This window comes from Erinaceus europaeus, chromosome 13 (assembly GCF_950295315.1).
Source record: "Erinaceus europaeus chromosome 13, mEriEur2.1, whole genome shotgun sequence".
Lineage (NCBI taxonomy): Eukaryota > Metazoa > Chordata > Mammalia > Eulipotyphla > Erinaceidae > Erinaceus > Erinaceus europaeus.
The window spans coordinates 1,612,840-1,628,098 of record NC_080174.1 but is presented as its reverse complement, the minus strand read 5'-3'; the positions used below and the strand labels follow the sequence as shown (position 1 = coordinate 1,628,098).

The 15,259-nt window shown below is 51.0% G+C and overlaps 1 protein-coding gene across 4 annotated transcripts in view; it reads left to right on the top strand.

Annotated features, from left to right (window-relative positions):
• PRKN (parkin RBR E3 ubiquitin protein ligase) overlaps window positions 1-15,259 on the top strand; it is a 362,091-nt gene that overhangs the window by 125,026 nt on the left and 221,806 nt on the right. For all 4 annotated transcript variants that reach the window (XM_060205131.1, XM_060205132.1, XM_060205130.1 and 1 more), the window contains one exon: window positions 1,288-1,451. In XM_060205131.1, the coding sequence (XP_060061114.1) occupies window positions 1,288-1,451 (164 nt within the window). The remainder of the gene's footprint in view (window positions 1-1,287; window positions 1,452-15,259) is intronic.

Here is a 15,259-nt window from a genome sequence, read left to right as displayed (position 1 = left end):
GGACCTCTGGCCTGGGACCTGCAGACTCCAGTTAGAGAGAGGGGAGCAGGACCTCTGGCCTGGGACCTGCAGACTCCAGTTAGAGAGAGGGGAGCAGGACCTCTGGCCTGGGACCTGCAGACTCCAGTTAGAGAGAGGGGAGCAGGACCTCTGGCCTGGGACCTGCAGACTCCAGTTAGAGAGAGGGGAGCAGGACCTCTGGCCTGGGACCTGCAGACTCCAGTTAGAGAGAGAGGAGCAGGACCTCTGGCCTGGGACCTGCAGACTCCAGTTAGAGAGAGGAACTGGACCTCTGACCTGGGACCTGCAGACTCCAGTTAGAGAGAGGGGAGCAGGACCTCTGGCCTGGGACCTGCAGACTCCAGTTAGAGAGAGGAGAGCAGGACCTCTGGCCTGGGACCTGCAGACTCCAGTTAGAGAGAGGGGAGCAGGACCTCTGGCCTGGGACCTGCAGACTCCAGTTAGAGAGAGGAACTGGACCTCTGGCCTGGGACCTGCAGACTCCAGTTAGAGAGAGGGGAGCAGGACCTCTGGCCTGGGACCTGCAGACTCCAGTTAGAGAGAGAGGGGAGCAGGACCTCTGGCCTGGGACCTGCAGACTCCAGTTAGAGAGAGAGGGGAGCAGGACCTCTGGCCTGGGACCTGCAGACTCCAGTTAGAGAGAGGGGAGCAGGACCTCTGGCCTGGGACCTGCAGACTCCAGTTAGAGAGAGGGGAGCAGGACCTCTGGCCTGGGACCTGCAGACTCCAGTTAGAGAGAGGAACTGGACCTCTGGCCTGGGACCTGCAGACTCCAGTTAGAGAGAGGGGAGCAGGACCTCTGGCCTGGGACCTGCAGACTCCAGTTAGAGAGAGGAACTGGACCTCTGGCCTGGGACCTGCAGACTCCAGTTAGAGAGAGGGGAGCAGGACCTCTGGCCTGGGACCTGCAGACTCCAGTTAGAGAGAGGGGAGCAGGACCTCTGGCCTGGGACCTGCAGACTCCAGTTAGAGAGAGGGGAGCAGGACCTCTGGCAGGGCCCCAGCACCCAGGGCTTGCCCTGTGGTGGGGGCAGGACAGGAGCCCCAATTGCAAAGCATCCCAGGCCCTCTGCCCAGCAATGGCCTGTGACTCAGGAACTCCCAGGAAACCCCCCAGGGACACCCTGGGGTCCCCGTCCTGCCCACTGCTGGGGCTCTGGGATCTGGGTGACAGAGAAGATGGGCCACTCATGGACAGCAGGGCCGGGACCAGGCTGGCACTGTGGCCTCTGTGACACTCGCTTCTCTCTCTCTCTCCCCCGACAGTCCTGGTCAGGTTCAACTCCAACCATGGCTTCCCTGTGGAGGTGGACGGGGACACCAGCGTGGCCCAGCTCAAGGAGGCGGTGGCCAGGCGGCAGGGCGTCCCCGCTGAGCAGCTGCGGGTCATCTTCGCGGGCACGGAGCTCCAGAACGAGTGGACAGTGCAGGTCAGTCTCCGGAGTGCGTCTGCGCGTCTGTGTTGGGGGGGGTCGGGGAGGCTCCCAGGAGCCCTTGCTGCCCCTGCCGAGATGCCGAGTTAACTCAGGTGGGCACCCAAGGGTGCCAGGGACTCCCCAGACTCCCTCCTGCAGCTTCATCAGCGCCGGCCTTTATTTTTCAGGTTTTTAACATATTTTATTGGGCTTGAGTGGTTCACAGTAGACACAGTTGCTGGTCCCTGTGGGACATTCTTCAGTTTTGTGCCACACTGTCCCCCCAGCCCAGCCCCCCTCCACTGTCAGCACCAGGACCTGAGCTCCCACCCAGAGTCCTTGACTTTGTGACAGCACCGTAAGCCCCGTCCATGTTCTGCTTGGTGTTTCCCAGAGTTGGAGACGGGTGAGCATGGGCTCCGTGTGGGCAGAAACGGGTCCCTGGCATCCAGAACCTTGTGGCCTGGGCCTGGCGGAGGGGTTTCCCATGAGGGGAGCTGGTGCAGTGGTTTCTGGGAGAGACAGAGACACAGAGACATGGGGTAAAGAGAGGTTATATATTCTTTTTTTAAATTTCTTTATTGGGGAATTAATGTTTTACATTCAATAGTAAATACAGTAGTTCGTACATGAATAACATTTCTCAGTTTTCCATATAACAATACAACTCCCCACTAGGTCCTCTGTCATCCTTTTTGGACCTGTATTCTCCCCTTCACCCACCCCAGAGTCTTTTACTTTGGTGCCATACGCCAATTCCAGTTCAGGTTCTACTTGTGTTTTCTCTGATCTTGTTTTTCAACTTCTGCCTGAGAGTGAGATCATCCCATATTCATCCTTCTGTTTCTGACTGATTTCACTTAACATGAATTTTTCAAGGTCCATCCAAGATCAGCTGAAAATGATAAAGTCACCATTTTTTATAGCTGAGCATTAGATAGATAGATGGATAGATGGATAGATAGATAGATAGATAGATAGATAGATAGATAGATAGATAGATAGATAGATAGATGATGGATTAGTAATAGGTAGGTGGATGGATGAATGGAGGATCACTGGATGGATGAATGGATGGATGGATGGATGGGTATGTGAATGAATGGGTAGACTGATAGATGATAGGTAGATAATCCAGAGAACTGGCAGGCATTGCCATGGAAGCCCACAAGTCCCCAGTTGTTGCCAAAGGAGCAAGTCCAGTCCCAGGCAGAGCCTGAGGGCCTGCAAGGGGCAGCGGAGGCTCAGCTCCGACCACCTGGGCCTGTGTTGGGGTCAGGCCCACAGGAAAAGCCCACAGGAAAGGCACCAGCAGTGCAGTGCAGTGCAGTGGGCGCTGTCTTGGGGAGGGAAGCTTTGCTTGGAGCCCCCCACGGCCTGTGGAGAGGGATGGCCGTGTGGGGAGGGCCTTGGTGTAGTGACTGCGCTTCCGCCCAGGCTTCAGCAAAACCCGTCTTTCTGTCCGCTCTGCAGTGGAGTCCGCCTTGCAGAAGAGAAAATGAAATGACTGTTCAGTGTGCAGCAGAATTTTGGCTTTTAGAGTCTAAGATTCGCCTGGATGGTTGTTGATCAAGCCTTTAAACGCGTCTGTGGCCTTGTGAGGTTTGCAGCAGACAGGCACACCTGCTCACTGTTGTTTCATAAGCAGGGGCATCCCTGCAGCCACTGTAAGTAACAGCAGCTTATACTCTCAGCCTTGGAAGTCACGTCAGACCTGACAGAAGCTCGAGTTTGGGAGGACAGAGACATTCAGCCTTGATCAGCTTGGCCTATAAACACTAAAGAAAAACAAATGGTCCTGAAAAGTCAAATCACTTAGCTGACTGCTCTCTGTTTCTTGTTGTTGTTGTTATTGATGTCATCGTTGTTGGCTAGGACAGAGAGAAATGGAGAGAGGAGGGGAAGACAGAGAGGGGGAGAGAAACACAGACACCTGCAGACCTGCTTCACTGCCTTTGAAGCGACGCCCCTACAGGTGGGGAGCCAGGAGCTTTGCGCCACGTGCGCTTAACCCACTGCGCCACCGCCCGACTCCCTGTGATCTGTTTCAAAATATGTAACTGCCGTGGTATAAAATACCTCTAGCACATGAGGTGAGCCGCGCTGAGAAACAGCGACTCAGGTTCTTATAATCCGTGAACCACGTGTCTGTTCCCCAGAACTTCTCAAACTGTCTCTGCAGGGTCACCAGTCACACTGTGCGGGTCACCGCGGGCCCGAGGGTCCTGCTCCCTGAGCCTCTGCGAGTAGAGCGCTGGCTGAGCAGACTCTTGAAAGCGGCTGTTTCCTTCACGCCCCCGAGATAGTTCCAGACATTATCACCTCCCTTGGAATATTCTTCAGCGATGTTCTTCTGAGTATAGACTTAGTATATAGCAGCTAATTTGGGGAGGGGAGGCTGTGAGAGAAAGGCAGACCAGCACAACTGCACAGCTGTTGTATTCATACTGATTTTTGTCACCACTTCCTGGCAGATTGGTTCATTCAGATAGAGAGGCAGGAGGGAGGGGTAGCAAGTGAAGGAGAGACAGTACAGCATGAGAGCTTTCCCCAGTGCTGCTAACTCTCCCCAGGTGGTGCCTGGGCTCACACGTGGTCTGCGCACAGGAGGACAGGCGCTCTACCTGACAGACTGTCTCTCTGGTCCAACCTGTGTGTTCTTAGCAGTAACGGTTCTTAACTCAGACAGCAGTGCGCATGCTCCTACCTGCAGTCTCGCACTGCCGTCTTTACTCTGCTCAAGTTCCATGAAGGCTTCCAGCATACCGAGCACATTTGAACACGGACACTTGCTTCTTCTGGTCCTGTCACTCGACCTCTGTCCAGTGACTTGCATCTACCAGATCGCGGGTCAGAGACAGGCCGGGGGCTGGCTGGCTGGCCTGGGAGCAGGACCTTCCCAACCCCACAGCCCATGGCAGGTCTGCTGGGTCTGTCTCACTCAGGTGCACTGTGGGGCTGTTAGTTTCTCCGGGTCCCGTTCCCAGCGTCCGAACACACGTTCACAAGAGCCCAGGACTTACTTCTGCTTCACTAGACGCACGTGTGTGCTCACCTCACTCTGAAGCAGGAAAGGCAGAGTGAGAGAGGGCTGCCGAGGACGGGTGCGCCCTCGAAGGAGCCGCCCGGTGTCTCCAGCCATAAAAGGCGGGTGGGGAGAGAAGGTGGGGCCGGGGGCGAGTGGTCCTGGACTCTCCTCCCTTTCAGTCTCACCTTCCCTCTCTTCCTAATGATCACAGACAGCGGAGCCATCGCACCTCGTCCTCAAGTGAGACAGCTTTGCCAATGGCAGGAGTTTCTTCTCATCCTTCTCCCAGGGAAGGGGCAGGAGCCCTCGTGCTCGGGGCAGACGGGGGTCAGGGATGAGCCAGGCTTCGGGCAGCGTGTCTTCCTGGAAAAGTCGGAATTTCCTTTAGAAAGAAAGTGTTCCCGGCACCTCCCTCTAGACACTTTTAGGGCGACTAGCCTAAGATCAGAAAAATATTAACAGGCTGGGGAAGAGAGCACAGTGGTTCTATAAAAGACTCTTCTGCCTGAGGCTCTGAGGTCCCAGGTTCAATCCTCAGCACCACCATCAGCTAGAGCTGAGCAGGGCTCTGGTCCGTATCTATCTATCTATCTATCTATCTATCTATCTATCTACCTATCTATCTATCTATCTATCTCTATTTTTTTATTATTTATAAAACGGAAACACTGACAAAAGCCACAGGATAAGAGGGGTACAACTCCACAAAATTCCCACCACCAGAACTCCATATCCCATCCCCTCCCCTGACAGCTTTCCTATTCTTTATTGCTCTGGGAGTATGGACCCAGGGTCACTGTGGGATGCAGAAGGTGGAAGGTCTGGCTTCTGTAATTGCTTCCTCACTGGACATGGGTGTTGGCAGGTGGATCCATACTCCCAGCCTGTCTCTCTCTTTTCCTAGTGGGGCAGGGCTCTGGGGAAGCGGGGCTCCAGGACACATGGGTGGGGTCATCTGCCCACATTGGTATCATGTTAGCATCTGGAACTTGGTGGCTAAAAATAAGTTAAAATATAAAGCCAAACAAATTGTTAACTAATCATTAACCTAATGGAATATTGCAGATGAAGATTAGTTGTATTCCAAAGGACCCATGACTATACTAGTTTTTTTTTTCTTCTGAGCCTGACATCTCATATGCAGGTGGATCCAAGTTATTGTCTGTGGAGATGACATCATGGCTGGAAAAAGACCAGAAAGCTGGATCAGGGAAAGGGTATAAATATTGTTGACTGTAAACCCCATCGATTTGATCTGATCTGAGGCCCTTATTCAGCTTGGGACTCTGTGTGACCTCTGCATCCCTATAGATCTGAGCTCACATTCTGTGGTCATGAGTAGGATTGTTCCAAGCTGCTCCAATTTCAGGACCCATCTCCCTCAGGTAGAAGACAGAGTATGTTGTCCCAAAACCTAGTTATAGACCAGGCCCCGTGAGATAGGGCATATGTTCACATGTATCCATAAATTAGGGTAAAATATATGCCTGAAAGAAAGAGTGCACAGTAGTCTGCAGTGAGTCAGTATTTGCAGCAAGCAAGTAGAAAGACCTAAAAAGACACCATAAAGTCCTTTTTTATTTATTATTAGTTTTTCTTTTTTAAATTTTTTTATAATTTTTATTTACTTATTCCCTTTCGTTGTCCTTGTTGTGTTGGTATGCTTTAAAAACCCCTTCTGTTTCATTTGGTTTAATCCCCCCTGCATTCTATTTACATAACACTGTATTCTATTTACATAACCTCTGTTAACAAGCACCACCTTCCCTCCAGGGAATTGGTGGTTCAGTGGGAGAATTCTCACCTGTTCCGCCCCCTCTCCTTATCATACCCTGATTTTCACCAGTCACTTTTCTCTCCACCCTCTCTGCGTCACATCCTGTTCCCACCCTACTGGGCTAGTATATTTATAAAGACAAGATTGTTTGTAGTAGTTAGTTTAGCTTAGCTTGGTATAGATTGCGCTGTGTCCTGCATGAATAAAGAGATACTGCCTACAACCCAGCCATGAGTCCCGGGTCGTCTGTCTCCCATCAGTGAAGCTCAGCCCGACATTGTTGTAATTATTAATGTCATCGTTGTTGGATAGGACAGACAGAAGTGGAGAGAGGAAGGGAAGACGGGGGGGGGGGGGGGGGGGGGGAGAAAGACAGACACCTGCAGACCTGCTTCACTGCCTGTGAAGCGACTCCCTTGCAGGTGGGGGACTGGGGGCTTGAACTGGGATCCTTCTTCTGGTCCTTGTGCTTTGCACTACCTGCGTTTAACCTGCTGTGCTATCACCTGACTCCCCCTTTTTAAAATTTTTATTTATAAAAAGGAAGTACTGACAAAACCATAGGATAACAGAGGTACAACTCCACACAATTCCCACCACCAAAACTCCGAATCCCATCCCCTCCCCTGATAGCTTTCCCATTCTCTATCCCTCTGGGATCATGGACCCAGGGTCATTGTGGGATGCAGAAGGTGGAAGGTCTGGCTTCTGTCATTGCTTCCCTGCTGAACATGGGCGTTGACAGGTGGATCCACACTCCCAGCCTGTCTCTCTCTTTCCCTAGTGGGGAAGGGCTCTGGGGAAGCAGGGCTCCAGGACACACTGGTGGGGTCGTCTGCCCAGGGAGGTCTGGTTGGCTTCACGGTAGCGTCTGGAACCTGGTGGCTGAAAAAGAGCTAACATATAGAGCCAAACAAATTGTTGATTAATTATGAACGTAAAGGCTGGAATATTGCAGATGAAGAGTTGGGGTCTCCATTTTGGAAATACCTAGTAGGTCTGTTTTAGGTATGTTCCAAAAGGCCCATGACTTTATTAGTTTTTGCCCGAGCCTGACATCTGATATACAGGTGGGACCAAGTTATTGTCTGGGGAGATGGTGTCATAGTTGGAAAAAGGACCAGAAAGCTGGATCAGGGAAGAAAGTAGCTGCCAGATATGGGAAAAGTGTATAAATATTATTGACTGTAAGCCCTCTGGATCTGATCTGGGGCCCATATTTAGCACAGGAGCCTGTGTGACCTCTGCATCCCTGTAGGTCTGAGCTCACATTCTGTGGTCATGAGTAGGAACGTTCCAAGGTGCCCCAATATCAGGACCCATCTTCCTCTGGTGGAAGACAGCACCTCCAGTCTGGTTTTTATTTGTCTGCTCAGAATTTGGTACATGACACTGATGGTCCTCTTCCCCTCCTGTCCCATGGCATCTTCCCCAAGTCTGCCTTTCCTTCTTGCCTGGCCAGGATCTTTCTTCCAGGAGTCTTAGTCTTCATTCTTCGCCTTGCAGGAGCCGGAGACATCCCCGGAGAGAAGAGAAGGCAGACGCTCCAAGCACCTACTGACTCATCCCTTCTCTCAGTGAACACAGTCTCAGTTTAAGAGTGGTTCACTCGGGGGGGTATGTTTGATTTTATGCAGATCTGCCCGACTGTCTTCTCAATGTGGTTGGGTCCTTTTGCTTTTCACCACAAGGAAGTAAAGTCTCTGCAGCCTGCAGAGCACTGACGCCGCCACTGACGCCACTGACGCCGCCACCCTCGGAGTTGGAACCATTTACAACAGTGTGTAGTGACTGCTTTTCTTGTTAGGTGGTTTTTGTCTTGCCACTCCATAGACGGTCATTACTGTTGTGATAGGTGAGCCATGATTGTAGTTCTATTTTTAATGCAGTTGAGACGTTCTTGATATTTTAAAGCACAACTAGTTTACAATATTGCCTACATTAGAAACTGATAATTTATACTTAAATAGTAAGATCCCCAAACTGCCTTGTGTCTCTGCCTCATTACCTCTGGAGTGGGGCTTTCTTATTAGAAATATCCAGACTGAGGAATGTGTCTGCCGGGAACGTACTCAGAGACTATGTTTCGGCTAAAGGAGCAGGCGCTGGTTGGTTCAGCTAGTGACCTCGTCCTGAGGGTACAACATGGCAGTTGCTCATTACTTTGTTTTTTAACTTCAAATTGTTTTATTAAATTTAATTGTTTACTGGACAGAGACAGAAAACAAGAGGGAAGGGAAAATAGAGAGGAAGAGAGAGAGAAATCTGCATCCCGGCTTCACCACTTGTGAAGCTTCGCCCTGCAGGTAGGGACCGGGGCTGGAACCTGGGTCCTTGCGCCCTGGAACATCTGCGCTCAGCCAGGTGCGCCACCACCTGGACCCCTGAATTAACTTTGTATTGCAAATATGTGTATGTTTCTTTTTTTTTCCTTTGAAAATTTTATTAATTTACATTAAAGAATGCCACACACATCGAGAGAGAGAGAGAGAGAGAGAGAGAGAGAGAGAGACGAGGGAATTCACAAGCTCCCGACTGGACTGTCTTGCTAATACACGGTCCGGGCGCCGAGCGTGAGCCGCCTGCCACGTGAGTGTCCTTCCTCTGGCGGCTGATGGCGTCTGAAGCCAGGTCTCGGTGGACGGCAGCCTGGTCTCTTGTTTGCACAAGTGTTCTGGCGGGAAAAGCCACACACCTGATGCCAGTGTTCACCTGAGCTCAGGTGCTCTTTAACTTAAATTTAAAGGAGTCTCTGGTCTTTAGCATGGAATAACAAGAAAGGACTGTACATAGAGGAACAGGACTAGATTATCACCAGAAGACTAACCATCACTGGTTTTCTGATTTTTCTGCTACTTGAGACTGTTAACAGTTAAGACTCTGAAGGTGTCCACCCATTTTCTCCTTATATCTTAGTGGGTGTGACTTTTGCTTCTTATGTTTAAATGACTGAAACCTACAGAAGTTTAATTTTGTACAACGTTCCTCTTAATCTATTTTAATTAGAACTGTATTTATCTCAGTTTTTCCAATAACATGTAAAGTTTGAGAGCACAGTCCAAATAGTGATGCACTCCATTAAGTACACGTTACAGTGCACAAGGACCTGGGTTCGAGCCCCTGGTCCTCACAAGGGGGAAGCTTCACGGGTGGTGAAACAGGGCTGCAGATGTCTTTCTCTCCCCTCACCTCTTGATTTCTCTCTCTATTCAATAAATAGAGAGAAAGGGAGATGGGCGGTAGCACAGCAGGCTACATACACACATGGCACAAAGCGCAGGGACCAACGCAAGGATCCCGGTTCGAGCCCCCGCCTCCCCACCTGCAGGGGAGTCGCTTCACAAGCTGTAAAGCAGGTCTGCAGGTGTCTGTCTTTCTCTCCCCTTCTGTCTTCCTCTCTTCTGTCGATTTCTCTCTGTCCTGTCCAAAAACAACGACGGCAATGACAATAACAACAAAACAAAAAGGGGAACAAAAATAGGAGAAATGGCCTCCAGGTGCAGTGAATTCGTAGTGCAGGCACTGAGCCCCAGCGATAACCTGAGAGGTGAGAGAGAGAGAGAGAGAGAGAGGAGAGAAAGAAAATGTGAGGGTATAACCTCACTTCTGCACTTGTGTGCAGAACTCCCGTCACCCACCGCAGAGCTTCCCAGGAGACTGAAATCACTCCTTCCGCTCTCCGCGCCTCCTCCCCTGCCCGTTGCCCACCATCCTGTTTTGAAGAGAATCTAAAAGCTGTTCTTGTCATGAATCATTGTGGGGTTTTTTTTGTTTTGTCTTGGTTATTTCTGTCGCACAAATGAGAGATACCATCAGGCATCTGCCTGACTCTGTTTACCATTCGCGGCTCAAGTCCGCCCTCGTTGTTGAGAAAGGGGTGGTCTCGGGCCTTATACTCAAATCTTCAATTTGTTCTGAATCAGTGTGCCTGTGTGTGTGTGTGCGTGTGCCTGTACGTGTGTGTGTGCATGTGCCTGTGCGTGCCTGTGTGTGCATGTGCCTGTGCGTGCCTGTGTGTTGTGTGCCTGTGCGTGTGTGTGCGTGTGCATGGGTGTGTGTGCGCCTGTGCGTGTGTGTTGTGTGCATGTGCCTGTGTGTATGCGTGTGCATGTGCGTGTGTGTGGCTGTGCATGTGTGTGTGCGTGTGCGTGGGTGTGTGTGCGCCTGTGTGTTGTGTGTGCTTGTGTGTGTGTGTGTGTGCCTGTGCGTGTGCATGTGTGTTGTGTGCTTGTGCCTGTGTGTGTGTGTGCCTGTGCGTGTGCCTGTGTGTGTGCGCGCGTGTTAAGTAATGGTTTGTTTCTTTCTTTTGTTCAGTTCTGGGCTGGCCTGGGCTTCACGGCTATGCACACTCCAAATGGCATTTGCTGAAGAGACTTTCCCTTCTCAGCTGTATGCTCTGGTCTCTCTCGCTATAAAATATCTTTCCATGTATGCATGAGTTCACTTCTGGACTCTCAATTCTATTTTGATGAGTCACATGTCTATTTTTATTCCAATATCATGTTATTTTGACTACTATCTCACTACAGTATAGTTTGGGATCTGGTGGTAAAGATACCTCCATTTTTTTCTTTTTTTTCCTCAGCACTGTCTTGGTTAGTCTGGGTCTCTGTGTGCCTTCATAGACGTCAGAGCTGGTCTCCTCAGCACTATCTTGGTTAGTCTGGGGGTCTGTGTGCCTTCACAGACCTCAGAGCTCTTCTCCTCAGCACTGTCTTGGTTAGACCGGGTCTCTGTGTGCCTTCACAGATGTCAGAGCTGGTCTCCTCAGCGTTGTCTTGGTTAGACTGGGTCTCTGTGTGCCTTCACAGACGTCAGAACTGGTCTCCTCAGCACTGTCTTGGTTAGTCCGGGGGTCTGTGTGCCTTCACAGACGTCAGAGCTGGTCTCCTCAGCACTGTCTTGGTTAGTCCGGGGGTCTGTGTGCCTTCACAGACGTCAGAGCTGGTCTCCTCAGCACTGTCTTGGTTAGTCAGTCCGGGTCTCTGTGTGCCTTCACAGATGTCAGAGCTGGTCTCCTCAGCACTGTCTTGGTTAGTCCGGGTCTCTGTGTGCCTTCACAGACGTCAGAGCTGGTCTCCTCAGCACTGTCTTGGTTAGTCCGGGGGTCTGTGTGCCTTCACAGACGTCAGAGCTGGTCTCCTCAGCACTGTCTTGGTTAGTCCGGGGGTCTGTGTGCCTTCACAGACGTCAGAGCTGGTCTCCTCAGCACTGTCTTGGTTAGTCCGGGTCTCTGTGTGCCTTCACAGACGTCAGAGCTGGTCTCCTCAGCACTGTCTTGGTTAGTCCGGGGGTCTGTGTGCCTTCACAGACGTCAGAGCTGGTCTCCTCAGCACTGTCTTGGTTAGTCCGGGGGTCTGTGTGCCTTCACAGACGTCAGAGCTGGTCTCCTCAGCACTGTCTTGGTTAGTCCGGGTCTCTGTGTGCCTTCACAGACTTCACAGCTGTTCTGTGGATTTGAAAAGGCCACAGGGATTTGTAGGGGATCTGTTGGGTCTGAGTTATTCTGCTGATGTGGCCTTTTAAGCCTGGTCACTCTCCCCCATGAGCAGAGGCCTGCCCACGTGTGTCTTCTGACTTCACCTGGCAGTGTCTACAGTTCCCAGCACTTATGCCTACTTTGATAAATTTTCTTCCAGGTACTTGACTCTTATTCTGATTTGTATCTTTATTTTTAAACTCACTTTACTAGCAAATGACTGACAGGATAGCTGCTGTCTTGGGAATATAGTTTCTTGTCAAGATTTTCCAACTCAACTCTGAACCGGGCAGCTATGGTACAAGAAAACATATTTAACCTATAAGAAATTAATTTTCTAAGAGAGGGGATTCCACAGGCTCTTATAGTGAGAACAAAGTCTTTTCCTCTGGGGAGGGTGTGAGATGGTCCTGCTACGGAGACTGAGTGTGTGTTCACGTGCAGGCCGTGCTAAGGAGACTGAGTGTGTGCTTACGTGCAGGCCATGCTAAGGAGACTGAGTGTGTGCTCACGTGCAGGCCGTGCTAAGGAGACTGAGTGTGTGCTCACGTGCAGGCCGTGCTAAGGAGACTGAGTGTGTGCTCACGTGCAGTGCTAAGGAGCACTGGCTGGTACTCCTGTCTGTAGGCTACACTGCAGGGGAAACCTGACAAGGAAACAGAATGGGATATGACTTAAATTTACCCCTAACTTTCCTCCCATGTTTTGACATCTTGTTAATATCTGTATATGTTGTAGCTTCCTAAAAATTTCTGAAATTTTGAGGATGCCAAACAGGTTTTTTTCTCACTGTAGAATACTTCCCCTGGCCCAGCAATATTGAACAGTTCTTTTTCATGTATCACATAGACCACAGATGCTTACAGCGAGTAGCTTGATAGCAAACAAATGGCAGTTGCAGTCACCCTACCAGCTAAACTAGCTTGCTGACCCATTTTTTTTTGCCTCCGGGGTTATTGTTGGGGCTCGGTGCCTGCACCATGAATCCACTGCTCCTGGGAGGCATTTTTCCCCCTTTTGTTGCTCTTGTTGTTGTAGCCTTGTTGTGGTTATTGTTGTTGTTGTTGATGTCATTATCGTTGTCGGATAGGACAGAGAGAAATGGAGAGAGGAGGGGAAGACAGAGAGGGGGAGAGAAAGACACCTGCAGACTTGCTTCACCACCTTGAAGTGACTCCCCTGCATGTGGGGAGTCGGGGGCTCGAACCTAGATCCTCGTGTTGGTCCTTGCACTTTGCGCCACCTGCGCTTACCCCGCTGCGCCACCGCCCGACCCCAACCCATTTTTGTATTTGTGTGAAGATGAATCAAATAAACAGAAAACTCTCCCTAGGTTCTTGCTGCATGCCCTGTGCTCAGCCCTTCTTTGTCAGAATTTGACTTTACTGTTCATGGGTAAAGTGGTGAAGCAGTGTCGGCTCCTGTTTTCATCTGTCCTCAAGAGAAACTGGGTCGTGTGGTGAAGTTAACTCCTGTGTGTGGTCTGAGTACTGCCAGGCTGCCATCCAAATGCCCATGGGCATCTGCGACCCGTCAGTGGGTGTGTTCATGGAGCTCTGAGACGTCTGCTGTTCTCACTGCTCTGTCTTCTGTGCCGGTCGGTCACTTGCAGTTTCCAGAGAAGCATGGGCCTGGTGTGTGGATATTATGTCTGCGGCATTTTTTTTGCCTCCAGGGTCATTGCTGGGGCTCAGTGCCCACACCATGAATCCACTGCTCCTGGAGTCCATCCCTCCCCCTGTTTTTGTTGCCCTTGTTGTTGTAGCCTTGTTGTGGTTATTACTGTTGTTGATGTCATCGTTGTTGGATAGGACAGAGAGAAATGGGGAGAGGAGGGGAAGATAGAGGGGGGAGAGAAAGACAGACACCTGCAGACCTGCTTCACTGCCTGTGAAACGACTCCCCTGCAGGTGGGGAGCCGGGGGCTCGAAGCGGGATCCTTCTGCCGGTCCTTGCACTTTGTGCCACGTACGCTTAACCCGCTGCGCCATCGCCGGACCTCCTGTCTGGACATTTCTGTGCCCAGAGCTGGAAAGGAGAGCCAGGAGCGGGGAGGCATCATCTGGTGGCCGCACGCCTTCTGCAGACACACGCAGAGCTTCCCCAGGAAGCTGTCTGAGAGTCTGCGATTGCAAAGGCCGTCTGGCCTCGGGCTCCTGAGCCACTTACGCTCTTAATGGCAGACTTCTGCTCACTAATGGGGGTCAAACACATTTTGAATTGCAAGACGACAATGAAGGGACTCCACTCCTGCCAGAGAGTCTCGCTCTCCCTCAACCTCTCGCCTCTTCTCCCTCATCTTCCGTCAGGCCCCCAGTGGGGCGGCACAGGGGGAGGGTACCAGCAGAGACAGACAGAGGACAGCAGGAAAGGCAGAGGCGGCCGGGCTGGCACCGAGCCTGGAAAGGGCTGTGGGGTGGAAAGGAACCGCGTGACCGTGCTGAGGCTTGAGGCACAGCTTGTCAGTTTTTTCCCGTTCGTCCTTTCTTTCCTGCACCTCTGAAAGGGAAGGAGGGAAACAGCAGCCTGTACTAGTGTTCCGTAGAATCCCCACGCTTGCCACCCCTGTGAGGATGGCTGCTGGCTCCTGCGAGTGTCCGTGCCCCCGGTGCACTCCTACCTGAGATGTCTGACTTTCTCCACAGCCTGCATCTGCACCGTGCCAATGCCGCGCACGACCCCCGGGACCGACATTTCGTCCAGCTGTTGGGACGGTGGGGCAGAAGGCGTGCGTGTCTGACACAGCTGTGGACTGGGAGGGCCGCGTGGCCTCTCAGAGCTTCCCGACCCCCGACACGAGCAGAGTGATTTCTTACCTGGCTGAGGAGGCAGCTGCCTCCTGCCTGAGAGTTCTCTCTCTTTCATGTGAGGCCGAGGTCACAGGAGGTGGGGATGCTATGAGCCCAGTGGGACTCTACAGGCTGAGCACGGCCTGCACCGGAAGGTTGACTTCAGAACCTTTCAGCCTTCTCTGAAAAGAAGTCACGGGTAACACATCTCTGCTCACACAGCCATTTGAGAAGCAGACCCATCTCTCTCCTTCTCTGTTTTCTCTTCATAGAAATAGGAGATGTTACCAGCACCCTTAGCTGAGTAAGTAGGTAAATGATTGAGACTAAGACCAGAAAGGAAACAGTGTATGAATTTGTGAATATAGCAAGTAAAGTATCTGAGTAAAAAAATCTAAAAACCAAAAATTGGTTGATATACTGTCCCCCCAAAAAATCATATGCAAAAAAAAAAAATTCCACAGTTCCTAGTAGGATTCATTGAATTTCTCAAAATTCCGACTTGTACTTGCCCTGCTACTTGTCAAGCATTTATGTAACCATGAAAAGGAGAGTGGAGCAAATAATTTAGGGAAATGGCTTCCAACAACTGCCATCAACAACAGATTTCTTCTTGACACAGAGCAGAATCTGATCAGGTAATTAACCATCCTTGCCGCCTCTCAGCAAAGAGCAGATTCCCTTCAGGAATCTGATGCTGTTCTGTGAAAAAACAACTGTTGTCAGGAGCCTGAGTTTAAACTTCTTTTC